A 14,534-nucleotide genomic window follows, 5' to 3' on the forward strand; every position below is an offset into this window, starting at 1 on the left:
TTTTGCTAGGTATTTCAGGGGGCAGAGACTGGAGGAAGAGACTGTCTCTATTAACAAAGAATGAACAGGATATTGAAGGGTTGGGACTCCGTCATTCCCTCTGTAAATACCATTGCTGCCTCACTCCCTCCTGGCCTTCCGGGTCTCCAATCCAATGTACGTTAGACCTTCTCACTTTTCCCTTTGTGCTAATCTGCCTTCTGCGAGGTCAGCCCTTCTGACCTCCTGTGCTTCCTAGACAGTTTCTTATCACCTGATTTTCCATTTTTTCTTTAGCCAAGCCAAACCTGCTATTAACCTAACCACTGAGCTCTCAATTTGGGGTTTTTAAAAACACATATTATAATTTAACATTTTCCATTTTATTTCTTTTCAAATCTTTTTTTTTTTTTTTTGTATTTTTCTGAAGCTGGAAACAGGGAGGCAGTCAGACAGATTCCCGCATGCGCCCGACTGGGATTCACCTGGCACGCCCACCAGGGGGCGATGCTCTGCCCATCCGGGGCATCGCTCTGCCACAATCAGAGCCATTCTAGCGCCTGAGGCAGAGGCCACAGAGCCATCCTCAGCACCCGGGCAAACCTTGCTCCAATGGAGCCTTGGCTGTGGGAGGGGAAGAGAGAGACAGAGAGGAAGGAGAGGGAGAGGGGTGGAGAAGCAGATGGGTGCTTCTCCTGTGTGCCCTGGCTGGGAATCAAACCCAGGACTCCCGCACACCAGGCCGATGCTCTACCACTGAGCCAATCGGCCAGGGCCTTCTTTTCAAATCTTACAAGCCATTTTTTATATAGTTCACTGCCAAACTATTGCCACATACTGGTGAAGTGTAATATGGCAGAGAAACTCTATGAAGAAACAAGGCTTAAGGAAAAGAAAATAGTATGGAGTTTAAATATCATTCGATATTTGGTTGGTTAAGCATCGTACTAAAGCTCAGAGGTTGCCAGTTCGATCCCCGGTCAGGGCACATACAGGAGCAGATTGAGGTTCCTGTCTCTCTCCCTCTCTCCCTTCCTTGCTCTCTAAAATCAATAAAATAAACATTTAAAATTCATATCATTAAGTATAAGAGTTAGATCATGGGGAGGGGGGCAGCAGGGAATATCCTGTGGCCAAAAATCATTCATGAAAACAGGTTTGATGGAGTTGAGTATTAAAATGTAACCTATAGCCTGGCCTGTGGCGGCACAGTGGATAAAGCACTGACCTGGAACGCTGAGGTCTCCGGTTCAAATCCCTGGGCTTTCCCAGTCAAGGCACATATGACAAGCAACAAATGAACAACTAAAGTGAAGCAACTATGAGTCAATAGTTCTCATTCCATCCCCTCCTGTAAAATCAATACATAAAATCTTTTTTTAAAATGTAATTTATATAAAAAATAAAAATAAAAACAAAGTCAAATTCAAGTGAAATACTAGAAAACAATGTAATGTACTTCTTTTTATTTAAATTATGGTACATCCATATACTAAACTGCTACATAATGACCACAAAATATTGAGCTGGGGCTTGAAAGATGGTTAATTATACTGAGATGTTGGGAAAGCAAATTGAATAATGGAGTGTTGAAATGATATGGATGTAGAATAGAAATATCTATCTATATATATATGTTTATAAATATATGTATATAAACCTTTAAATGAATGTACAGCAGACCTCACGTGGTTGTCTTAGAGAGTAGGGTGTGATGGGAGGAAATTTTTCTCCCTATAATTTATATCTGCTTATTCATGAGCTTTTTTTTTTTTAATAATAATGAGCTTTTATTACTTCTTTAATCAGAAAAATAATGCTGAGTGGTGAAGAGGACAAATAAAAGGAAGAGAGAATCTATGGCTTGATGAGTGATAACAAGCTAGAGTCAGACCGCGCCTGGGCTCCAGCCCTGACTCCGCCCCTCAGAGGCCGTGTGACCTTGAGCAAGAGTCTCGTGTTCCCTGTCTGTGAAAGGGAGAGAATAGCTGTAACTCACCAGACTGTTGTGAGGATTGCAGGGGACGATACACGCAAAGCGCTTAGAATATTTCCTGGCACATAGTAAGTGCTCAGTGAATGCGAGCAGCTCACAGCAAAAACAGTCCTTGAGTTTTAATACTCATCTTCCTTCAAATATTGTCATCACCTGAGCCTCTAGCTCAGTCCAAAAGTTTAACTTTCCTTCGGAAGATATTTTCCCCCTTTAGGATATATATATATCTGTATATATATTATATGTATATATATTATATGTATAATATATATATTCTGTATATATATGTATAATATATATATCTGTATATATATTATCTGTATATATATTATATGTATAATATATATATATTCTGATATATACCAATATATAGGAGGATATATAATATACATCTTATGATTAGATCATGAAAATCAAGGAGACAGTGGGATGTGCTTATAGCATCTTCCTAATTTAGCTATGGTGGAAAAGCAAAAGATACCTGCATTGTCATAGAAGCTGTTTGGATTAATTTGAGTCTTAAGGGGGATGGGAGGAAGATGCTTAGGGGTATGAAATATAGGGCACTGAGCTGGGCTGATCGGTGGGATCCAGAGATAAGCAATGTTAACACCCACTGGGGTTTTCCTTGCTGGTAGAGGCAGGATGGAGAGAGAATTCATTACTGACATTTATTGGAGGCGCTGCCTTCTCTCCAAGTCCCTCAGGGAAAGTTTCATCAGATACCCCAAGTGTGAAATCTGACCCGGCCTTTCACCCGAAACCCGAACCCGAGGTGGCGAATGCTATCCTTATCGCCATCTGGTCTCCCGAGCAGAAGCAGCGTGGCTGGCTCTCTCTTCAGCCTCAAGAACCTTTTACAAAACCTCTGCATCGGCCCTGATATTCCTGCTGCGCAGTGGAGTGAGAACCAGCGTGCATGTCAGGTGGAGGCTTCCAGGAAGGTTGTCCAGTCATCCAATCCACCAGGGGAATTCGCCAAGCACAAGAATGACCTGAGGTTGCCGACAGGACTCACTTTGCATCCATGCAGGTCAGAATGTTTTCAACAAGCTACAGGTCAGCTTCTAGACCAGCAGAAATTCAACCATCATGCACAGCAGTGACTTAAGTGACATTGCCTATAACCATTTTTTCCCCAAACGTTTCCTGTAGCTCTCTAACGTCCTGTGTGATGCTAGTGGGGTTTTGCCATAAAAATGATTCCACCCACAAGATGGTTTGGAGATGCTCTGTGTTATATCCTCAACTTAATATACCACGCACATTCATTTTATTACGCAAGCAGCAAATATTTATTGAGCACCTGTTATGTCCTAGATAGTGCTTTAGGATAAGGAGTGATGAAGACAGATAAGGTTCCTACCCTGGTGGTAGAAAGGAGGGCGGACACAAATAGGTACCAGGGAATGGTAAATTCTAAGCAGGGGGTCCAACGAGGGCTGAGACCTAGACTGCCTGTGTAGTTAATTGGGCCGCGGAGACGTCCAACTCTGAATAAAACACATTTAAACTGAGAGCTGAAAGGCACAACTGCTGAAAAGATTTAAAAGGATTGACGAGACGATCTTTCAGTAAAAAAAAAATCTAGTAAGTGTATTACAGACCCTGACATTTCAACCTGTCTGTCCCTGAGACCTTTGTGAGTGGAACGCCCACAGGCACCCTGGAGAACCCAGTCTGAGAGGTGCTAGTCTGAACATGTGCTGGGTGGTACTACCGCTGAATGCAGACAATGTCTGTAGAACGGTCATGGGTCACAGTGGTTACAGCTGCCGAAATGGTCTGACAGCTCCCCCCCCCCACAGGGTCTAATGGACACAACCACCGTCTCCACCCAGACCTGGAGAACTGGAGGCGGCGGTGGCGGTGGCGGCGGCAGCGGCGGTGGCGGCGGCAACGAGGGGGGCTGACATTCTGAACTGCCTATGTCGGCTTCTGCGAGCTTCTCTGGCTGTCCCCTCTCCCACCTTCTGTCAGGCTCGTGCCCGGAGGCCTCCAGGCCAGGGATCAACACACGACCTTCCACTGGCCCAGTCCAGCCCGCTGCCTGTGTTTGCACACCTGAAGTTTTACCGGCGCGTAGCTGTGCCCACTCACCACATGTTGTCTCCGGCCACCAACCGTGGCGGGGTTGAGCGGCTGTGACAGAGAGCCAGAGGCAGGGAGAGCCTAGGAAAGATGCTATCTGGCCCTTCACAGAGTGTGTCCACCGCTGCTCTAGGCACCAGTCCTCTGCTCTCTTGGCCAGTCCTCGCAGTCTTGGGGTAACCGCCACCATCCTCCCTGGATGTGCAAAGTGGGGGTGGTCTCCACTGTCCCCAGCAGACACTATTGCCTGGGAACATCTGTTCAGAATCTTCTCAATGCCTCTCCTTTTTCTCACACCTGGCGAGAGCCCGCCCGTGGGTGTCAGACTCTCTCTGCTCAGGTTCCTGCTGGACCGCCCTCGTGGTGACCTGGAGAAATCTGTCCACCTCTCTGGTCTTCCATGCTGAGGCTTTAAAAGTGAGGGTAATGGCATGACCTACCTCAGTGGGTTGTGAGGGTTAAATGAGACAAAGCCTGATTTGTAGATGCCGTGTGATCATTGTTGTTTTTTTGTTTGTTTGTTTTTGTATTTTTCTGAAGCTGGAAATGGGGAGAGACAGTCAGACAGACTCCCGCATGCACCCAACCGGGATCCACCCGGCACGCCCACCCGGGGCGACGCTCTGCCCACCAGGGGGCGATGCTCTGCCCCTCCGGGGTGTCACTCTGCCACGACCAGAGCCACTCTAGCACCTGGGGCAGAGGCCAAGGAGCCATCCCCAGCGCCCGGGCCATCTTTGCTCCAGTGGAGCCTTGGCTGCGGGAGGGGAAGAGAGAGACAGAGAGTAAGGGGGGGGGGTGGAGAAGCAAATGGGCGCTTCTCCTATGTGCCCTGGCCCGGAATCGAACCCGGGTCCCCCGCACGCCAGGCCGACGCTCTACCGCTGAGCCAACCGGCCAGGGCCGATCATTGTTTGTTAAACTATTTCTACAGACACGCAGGACACGAGACTGACAACGGGCCTCTTCGCAGAGCATCTCAAACCCACCTGAACTGATACACGTGGATTAAGCACGTCTGGGCCAGAGCGCCCAGAACTTTCACAAATTAAGGGTATTTTCTTTTTAATTTTATTTATTCATTTCAAGAGAGAGAGAGAGATGAGGGAGAGAGAGAAGGGGGGATGAAGCAGGAAGCATCGACTCCCATATGTATGTGCATTGACCAGGAAAGCTCAGGGTTTCGAACGGGCAACCTCATTGTTCCAGGTTGACGCTTTATCTACTGCACCACCACAGTTCAGGCTTAAGGGTATTTCTATGGCTAATAAGTGTTTTGGAGCAATCGTTTTTGAAAGATGCCATTACCTACTAGAGCCGACCCCAGGTGTAACCTGTGGCCACTCGGCTCCACTCCTGGACCCGTACCCAATAGACATGCATGTATATATATAGAATACCCACAGTAGCACTGCTTGGTATAGTCCCCCAAAAGGTAACTAACTACCCCAGATACCATCAAGTCTAGAATGAATAAGCAAATGTAGGTATATTCACACAACAAAGTACTCTGCACCAACGAGAATGTGAGCAACCTATGAACACGGGCAGCAACACAGTGAAATTGCGCAATGCTGAGTCCCAGAAACCCGACACCAGGGAGGCCTGGCTGTAGGGTTCTATTTACAGGAAGCACGAAGCATGCAAGGCTCATTCGTAGTGTGGGAATCAGGAGAGTGTTTCCACAGGGGGAGCAATAATGGGAAGTGGAGGCAACAGGGGTCTTCTGGGACATTGAGAGTCTACTCATCTGGGTGCTAATTGCATGGATGTGTTTAGTTTGCAAAAATTTATTTTTAAAAAAGCAGCCCTGACTGGTTTGCTCAGTGGTAGAGTGTTTTCCTGGCATGTGGATATTCTGGGTTTGATAACTGACCAGGGCACACATGAAAAGCACACCCATCTGCTTAACCACCCCTTTCCCTCCCCCTTCTCTCTCTCTCTCTTCTCCTCCCAGAGCCATGGCTCAATTGATGTGAGCACATTGGCCCCAGGTCCTGAAGATGGCTCTGTGGAGCCTCTGCCTCAGGCACTAAAAATAGCTCGGTTGTGATCATGGCCCCAGATGGGCAGAGCATGGGCCGATGGGGGCTGCTGGGTGGATCCTGGTCAGGGTACATGCGGGAGTCTGTCTATCTCCCTTCCTCTCACTTAGAAAAGAAGAAAATAAAAAGAAAAGTGGGAGCGGCCCTGGCCGGTTGGCTCAGCGGTAGAGCGTCGGCCTGGTGTGCGGGGGACCCGGGTTCGATTCCCGGCCAGGGCACACAGGAGAAGCGCCCATTTGCTTCTCCACCCCCCCCCTTTCCTCTCTGTCTCTCTCTCTTCCCCTCCCGCAGCCAAGGCTCCATTGGAGCAAAGATGGCCCGGGCGCTGGGGATGGCTCCTTGGCCTCTGCCCCAGGCGCTAGAGTGGCTCTGGTCACGGCAGAGTGACGCCCCGGAGGGGCAGAGCATCGCCCCCTGGTGGGCAGAGCGTCGCCCCTGGTGGGCGTGCCGGGTGGATCCCGGTCAGGCGCATGCGGGAGTCTGACTGTCTCTCTCCGTTTCTAGCTTCAGAAAAAAAAAAAAAGAAAGAAAGAAAAGTGGGAGGGAAGAAAGAAGAAATAGAAGAGATAAAGAGGAAGGAGGGAGGAAGGGAGAGAGAAAGAAAAGGGGAAAGAGGGAAGGAAGGAAAGAAAAAAATATGCGTTGAGCACATACTCTGTGCCAGGGGTCCCCAAACTTTTTACACAGGGGGCCAGTTCACTGTCCCTCAGACTGTTGGAGGGCCGGACTACAAAAAAACTATGAACAAATCCCTATGCACACTGCACATATCTTATTTTAAAGTAAAAAAACAAAACGAGAATAAATACAATATTTAAAATAAAGAACAAGTAAATTTAAATCAACAAACTGACCAGTATTTCAATGGGAACTATGGGCCTGCTTTTGGCTAATGAGATGGTCAATGTGCTCCTCTCACTGACCACCAATGAAAGAGGTGCCCCTTCCGGAAGTGTGGTGGGGGCCGGATAAATGGCCTTAGGGTGCTGCATGCGGCCCTGCGGGCCGTAGTTTGGGGACCCCTGCTCTGCGTCATTCTGTTTTCTTCCACATCCTTTGTTCTGCTCAGTCTTTTATTCCCAGCATTGCTGCTATCGCTCTCTCCCTCGTCCTAGGCACCCTTGCCTCTAATGAATACCTGGTTTGTGAATCTGTACTCTGAAGAAACCAGGTGGTATTCACTCAGTGAAAAAACACAGAGCACACAAACCTTCAACTTCTTTCACTTCAGGTCTGGGAAAAGGTTGTGGAGGTCGCTCCTGAGAGGATACATTTCCACGCACCCCTTTCTGAACTAGGAAGGGGTGCCGGGTCTGTCGGGTTCACAGCTGCCTGTCCCACGTGTACAGACACGGTCCTTGATCTCCTCGTGGTTGTATACTTCCCCAGCTCCCAGGGCTGGAACTGATTCTGTGTTTGGCTTCCACAAGAGTGGTTCCCGTTTTAGTAACTGAGTAAATTGTGGAGTAAATGTTGCCAGGTTACGATTGCCACAGTGGACATGGGTCTTTCTGTTGGCCATTCCCCTCAACATGTCACCAGCAATGCCAAATTTCTAATTAGCCCTGAAAGCAATGGTGGCCTTTTGTCCCTCACCCCGTGCCCCACAGAGGTGGATATTCCGGGAGAGAGGCAGGTCCAGAGCCTGGGTTCAGGGATGGAAATGCCAACTGCTCTTAATTTCCAAGTAAGGACAGGACTTTTTGACTCAGCTCAAATAATTTTAATGCAGTCCTGTTATCAGAGCTGCTTTGGCATAAGGACACTTAAATGCTGCCTCGAAAATAATTTGTGTTGCTTCTGGATTAAAAGGGGAGAGGGGTTAAAACAGTTTTCCTCTCCCAATTCCTGAGCCTAATTCATCCCAGCTCTTCCCCCTGGCGCAGGATAAGAGCTGTGGAGCGGTTCTGAGTGGGTGAGATCTGAGGTTCAGTGACAGAAAAGGACTAACAGTTGGGGCTGGAAGGGAGGGGCAGGGACGAGGGGAGGGGCGGCATGAGGGGAGGGGCAGAGATTAGGGGAAGGGCGGGGACGAGGGGAAGGGCGGGGACGAGGGGAGGGGTGGGGACGAGGGGAGGGGCGGGGACGAGGGGAGGGGCAGAGATTAGGGGAGGGGCGGGGATGAGGGGAAGGGCGAGGACAAAAGGCAGGTGGAGGTTGTGGGGAACAGATCACATTACGTGACCAGAAAAAAGCGGTGATATAGTCATGTAAAACGTGCCCCAGCCCAAATAGCTCTACCGCGGTCACCTTGGCTGGGTGTCCTGTCGCCCCCCTCACCCACATTTAGGGACAGGCGGCCATTGCCAAGGACACGGCTGGATCTGAAGCATGCCACTCACAACTCTACAGCCTTTGGACGACTGTGATTTCTATCTCCTTTCTTCCCCTTCATGAGCTTTGTTTTAATCTAAGTCGGTTCCATGGCAATTCCTGAATGTTCTGCACATGTCTCCGACACAAGTAGGACCATGGGGCACCCTCCTCACTCTGGTAACCACGCCTCCCCTGGTAAAACAGGACATGCTTCCTAAGGCCTTTCCCCAATCCCCAGCCGGGAGGAGTCTCTTCCCAGTTTTCTCATGACGTCCACCTTTTCCATGGCACTCGTCCCGCACAAACTTTCTCTACAAACGTTGTTTATCCTCCGCCCTTTTCACTCTAACACTATTTTCATGATGGAAGGGACTGTGTGCTTCATTACGATAATGACTGTTCGTTGAACACATAAACTATCCTAACCTCTCCACATGCATTCTTCTCTACACGTATAATGAGCCCAAGAGTGGGCGTTAGAACTTGCATTTTACAGATTTAAAAAAAAAAAAAAAAAAGTCAGTACAGTGATGTTCAGGAGTTTGTCCCAAGTCACATGTGTTTTGAGTGAGTGAGTCAAAATTCAAAGACCTTGTTCTTCTTAATATACCATCCTACCCAGCCATCTTCTCTGAACCTCTTCCAGCATGTAGAAAGGAATGAAGGGAAGGATGGATGAATGGATGGATGGATGAACGGACAGGTACTCAAAATATCCAAATGACCTAAATCAAAGGTGACTTTCCTTTATCAGGAGTTATTAATCCACAAACCAAAACAGAATGTGAAACCTTATTTTAATTCTTTTTTTTTTTCTGTATTTTTCTGAAGCCGGAAACGGGGAGAGACAGTCAGACAGACTCCCGCATGCGCCCGACTGGAATCCACCCGGCACGCCCACCAGGGGGCGACGCTCTGCCCACCAGGGGGCGATGCTGTGCCCCTCCGGGGCGTCGCTCTGTCACGACCAGAGCCACTCTAGCGCCTGGGGCAGAGGCCAAGGAGCCATCCCCAGCGCCCGGGCCATCTCTGCTCCAGTGGAGCCTCGGCTGCTGGGGGGGAAGAGAGAGACAGAGAGGAAGGAGAGGGGGAGGAGTGGAGAAGCAGATGGGCGCTTCTCCTGTGTGCCCTGACCGGGAATCGAACCAGGGACTTCCGCACACCAGGCCGATGCTTTACCACTGAGCCAACCGGCCAGGGCCCATTATTTTAATTCTTAATAAGCCTCCCCTCAATGACAGAGAATGCATACCCCCTCAAAACAAAACATAAGTGGGCACTTCCTATATAAGCAACAGAGAGCAGTGGAAAGACTTTGGAGTGACAAAACCCACTTCACATCCCTCGCCGAGGAGTTTGGTAGGTCTCTGTCATCAAGTCCTGAGCAGCTTAGCCTGCTGCTGAGGGTTAGAGTCCTTGTCGACAGGACAGAAGAGCCACATCACCCTCATAGGTGGCAGAAAGAGTGACAGTAGATAACAGATATGATAACCACATAGATTGGGTCTTCAGTAAATGTTCATGTTTTCCAAACTCTAATTCCAAGGAAATGAAGAAACTGTGAAAACAACAAGGTCTTAAAAAAAAACAACCCACCAAATAAAGGCTTCTCCTCACTCCCAGCTTGGCACACGCCCACATGCCACCATCACCCACTTCATTCTCCAGTTTGACTGGCATCAAGTCCTTCCTCAGACATTGACAGATACTATTTCTTGCCAATTTTGTCCCTTTTCCATTTGGCTTGTCCTTATGGGGTTCTTTTTTTTGTTGTTCAATTTCATTGATGCTTGAAATTCAGACAGATTTCAGTTTGTTTCCATGTTTGCATTGCAGTTGAGATAGGAGTCTCCAGAAAAGCCTCAACTTCACCAAAGTGAGAAGGACTGTGATCTCTATTTTTTAAGTGAGAGGAGGGGAGATAGATAGACTACCACATGTACCTGGACCGAGATCCACCCAGTGACTCCTGTCTAGGGCTGATGCTCACAACTGAGCTATTTTTAGCACCTGAGACAGAGGCTCTACAGAGCCATCCTTGGCACCCGGGGCCAATGTGCTCAAATCAAATGAGCCATGGCTGTGGAATGGGAAGAGAGAGAAAGAGAGAAAAGGGAGGGGGAAGGGAGGAGAAGCAGATGGTCACTTCTCCTGTGTGCCCTGACTGGGAAGTGAACCCAGGACTTCTACATGCCGGGCCAACACTCTACCACTGAACCAACTGGCTAGGGTGAAATCCTGTGATCTTTAAAAAGGCTACACAGTATCTGCTAACTAAGAGGGAAATTCTTCTCTGAATTTGTTCAAACATTTCTGCTCCTGTCCAAGAGGAAATCTCTGTCCCCCCTACCACCATCACCACACACACATACACACCTGGCCCTATGGTTATACAATAGTGGAATACTTCCACATCCTCTGTGGAGATTTCTAGAAAGGAACATTTCAAACTCGTTTTGGAAACTTATTTCCCAAGTACGTCACTCATCATTTTCCCTCCTATCTCCCTTTTGCAGCCCAGGGGCTGAAATCACCTGTTGTCTTGTCTCCGAGGGAAAGAGCCCTTGGAGGAACAAATCCAAGGGGCTGTGTGGGGTTGTCAACCCGGCCCATGTTCTATCACCCGAACTCAGCGCTCACTCCAGACAGGAAGCCCCACAGCCTGCAGCCTCGCCCGCAATCTGTAACAGATGAGCCTCCTGCAGCCCGAGTTGAGAAAAGGAGTTCGCTGTGCACATTTTGGCAAAGACACAGACCTCGGATTCAACTGGAGCAGCTCTAACATGACACAGTAACAGGACAAAGGCTCACAGCAAGGACATGCCCATGTTACTGCTCAGGGTGTGCCCGGGCTGACTAAATAATTATACATTTTCCATGTTTCGATAAGGAGCCTAGCCGGCATTTTGCAGGATGCCCCTGGGCGAGGACTCCCGGCCTCCGAGCTGGCAGGGAGCCCACATCCTGCTGCCCTGGCAACTCCCCAGCTTCCCCATTAGCTGAAAGCACATGGAGAGAAGTGTGCAGCCGGGCAGAAGGAGACACCTTCCTTTTTGTCCGAGTGTGTTGGAGTCCACCCAGGAAAAAGCAGGGTAGGCTGGTGAAAAGCGTAGGCAAGTGTTCCCAGTCGTTCCACTGTGTCCTCGGCCGGGGAACTCATAAAACCACAGTCATCTGAACAGCTGTTTATAGCTTACCAGCACCATTCAAATGGATTCTCCTAATCCTCGCACAAAGAGCTGAGGAATGTCTTTTTACGGCCCCCTTTTACAGACACGGAATGAAGGCTCGAGGCCGAAGGACTTGCCGAAAGATTAGATAGTGGGAAGGGCCAGGCCTGGGGTGTGCTGTAGGCTGCCCCCTCCACTCCCCTAGGTCCCCAAGAGTCAATCTGATTTTCTGCCTCAAACCCAAGCTAAGTCAGGACTTGGAAAGCGTCTGCATAGAAATCCAATTCACATACCTTCAGGAGAGAGATAAGGTTGTGCTTAAATTGGGAAAGAAAAAAGCACTTGGACCTTTCCCATTTGAACAAGGAAGGGTAATAGGCTGAAAACAGATAGTTTACAATGACCTCGTTTATCCTGTCACTGTGCCCCAAAGAGGCAGAAGTGGTGATGTCCTTCTTGTAATAAGGGGACTTCCATCGTATCACGGGGGGCATTTGCCATCCCTCTGCTTGCTTTTTCTGGCTCTCTGTTCTTTCTCCCTTCTCTTGGCAATGTTCTGGGTTACTTCTGAAAGACGGGGAACTTGCACCTGGGCTCACAATCTATTCACACAGAAGCATGTCTTCCCGGAGGTCTGAAAAGCAATACAGAGCCCCCACCGCCTCTGTACACCAGGAAAGAGAGACTGGCTTGAATTAGTAAGACCTGTGGGACCTCCAAACGAAAGCATTTCAGCTAACCCCTTATCAGAAACTCCGTGGGCTATCCTGATCCATGGGGTCTGGAGGCAGAGCCTTCGACCCATCACGAAATATCGTTCCACAGAATATTTGCTCCGTCAGGGTTCTGGCTGGTTCTACCAAGACAGACACAGGACTCATGGAGGCACTTTGGGGGGACTGACTCAAGGCTCCGCCAGGAACCCAGATTCTGACCAGCTAGAGTGCACAGCAAAAGTACGCTGTGGTTATTTTCATGTTCTGGTTAATTGGAGACTAAGTAGGGTATATTGAACATAATTAAATCTTTCTTTCTTTGAGAATCTTGAGGCACCCTGGAGCGATCACTCTAAATATCAATTATAAATCCCCACTGGTGGGAATTCAGGAGATTGAGCTCAACCAGTAGTGACTTTCAAGCCAAGTGGAAACGAAACGTATCGAAGGTTCGCTCCCACCCCACACTCCTGGCCCAGATACATGGGACAAAACCAGCCAGAAGACGCTACACCAACCAGGTCCTGAAATTGTTTAGTGCTCGTCCCACTTCCCCAGCGAGGTCGTTACATGACCTTGCGGAAGGATTTCATTTCTGCGACTGGATTTACTCATTGGGTTTATCCATTCTTAAGCTTTTTTAGGGATATAGATTTCCTTAAGAAGCAACAAAATTAAAAGGTTTTTGTTGTTGTTGTTGTTTGTTTGTTTGTTTTTACAGCAGGGAAAAATAAACATAAGTATAAAATATTTATGTTCTGAACCACATCCTGTGTGACCCTGTTGTTGGGCCCCCGTAAGCCTGACATTCTGTGCACCCAGCTAAGCTCAAGCATCTACCCGAGTCTAGAAGTCAGTGGTTCTTGGCCTTGACTGCACATTGCAACTATCTGGGGGGGTTTCAGGATCTCAGGCCACTGAAATCCGAGTTTTGGCAGGTGGATCCCCAGGCAATTCCAGGGTACAGACAAGTTTGCTCCAGAACAAGAGGTCTCAAAACTAGGAATGAATAGAATCGTCCTGTGAGAAGGCAGAGTCCCAGGCCCCTGCCCCCGGCAATTCTGATTGCTTGTGGCCAGACCTCCCAACCCCCCGGGAAGATGCATGATTAGCCGGCATCCTGGGCAATCCTAATGCAGACCACGGTTCGGCCGTGTCCAGTTCGGCCGTGTCCGGTTCGGCCGTGTCCAGTTCGGCCGTGTCTGGCATTTAGCCGGAGGAGCCTAGAGGAGCCCGCCTCCCTCCTAGGTGCCTGGTCCCGCAGTGTCCTGCTTTGTCCACAGAGACTGCGTTAACGCGTCCTTGATTGCCAGACAGGCTTGCTTCTGGTCTTCCCATCACTTGCAAACCTGGATCTTTGAGCCTGAGCTTCTAATCCCACCAGGTTCAATAATTCAAGCAGAGCACTCATCAACATCGTCCCATTAAATATTTAAACACCAGCGCATCACTTAGGTCAGCCTCAAGGTGAGAGCTGCTGCTGACTCCTGTGCTATTATTGCTGGTGAGCCAACCGGGTCCCGGCACCCGGAGGGGCCTGCCGCACGCAGCACGGCTCCCGGACGGCCCGCCGAGACCCAGCCTGCCGGGCGGGCTCGGCGTCCCTCCGCTCTTCCTACCTGGAGCGTGCGCAGCAGGACCTGCAGCCCGCTGCCTTCTTGTTCCGCCATCCCTTCCTAGGGTCCCGGGAAGCGGCTGCCTGCGGCCAGGTCGGGGCTGGAGAGGCAGCAGCTGCCAAGCTGACCTCGCTGCCCGCCTTGCGGGGCACTGCTGTACGGAGGCCTCAGCTGCACATGCTGCTGAGTGTGAAGTCACCGCCGTGCAACCCTAGACCTCAGCACAGGCGCAGATGCCCCCCGACTCCCACTGTGGGGATTAGGTGAGCCCCAGCCCAGGGAGGGCTGCGCGTTCCGGCGCGGGGGCGGAGAGGGCCCCAGCGTGAGTCACTCTCCCACCTCCAGGCCCACGCAGGAGCCACCCTGGATGGCTGACAGGCATTCCCAGCTGACCTGGGCAGACTCCCTGCAGAGGCTCGGCCCTCCCCGCTTGTCCCCCCTCTTCCTTTATTTTGGTTTGTTGCCGGCTCCCGGGTAACAAGAGACCCAAGAGTGCTTGCACAACCGTGGCAGGGCAGGCGCAGAAGCCCAGGGCCCCCTGAGGTCCCAGCTTAGGGACAGGAGCTCTGGCTGAGAAGGAAAATAATGGCTCTGGACATTTTCTA

At 49.8% G+C, this 14,534-nt stretch overlaps 1 protein-coding gene across 4 annotated transcripts in view; it reads right to left on the bottom strand.

Annotated features, from left to right (window-relative positions):
* AGBL1 (AGBL carboxypeptidase 1) overlaps positions 1–14,223 on the bottom strand; it is an 822,308-nt gene extending 808,085 nt beyond the window's left edge. For all 4 annotated transcript variants that reach the window (XM_066355294.1, XM_066355295.1, XM_066355296.1 and 1 more), the window contains exon 1: positions 13,933–14,223. In XM_066355294.1, the coding sequence (XP_066211391.1) occupies positions 13,933–13,983 (51 nt within the window). In that variant the 5' untranslated portion in view covers positions 13,984–14,223. The remainder of the gene's footprint in view (positions 1–13,932) is intronic.
* Positions 14,224–14,534: the final 311 nt, after the last annotated feature.

Source organism: Saccopteryx leptura, chromosome 13 (genome assembly GCF_036850995.1).
Source record: "Saccopteryx leptura isolate mSacLep1 chromosome 13, mSacLep1_pri_phased_curated, whole genome shotgun sequence".
In the NCBI taxonomy this organism is placed as follows: domain Eukaryota; kingdom Metazoa; phylum Chordata; class Mammalia; order Chiroptera; family Emballonuridae; genus Saccopteryx; species Saccopteryx leptura.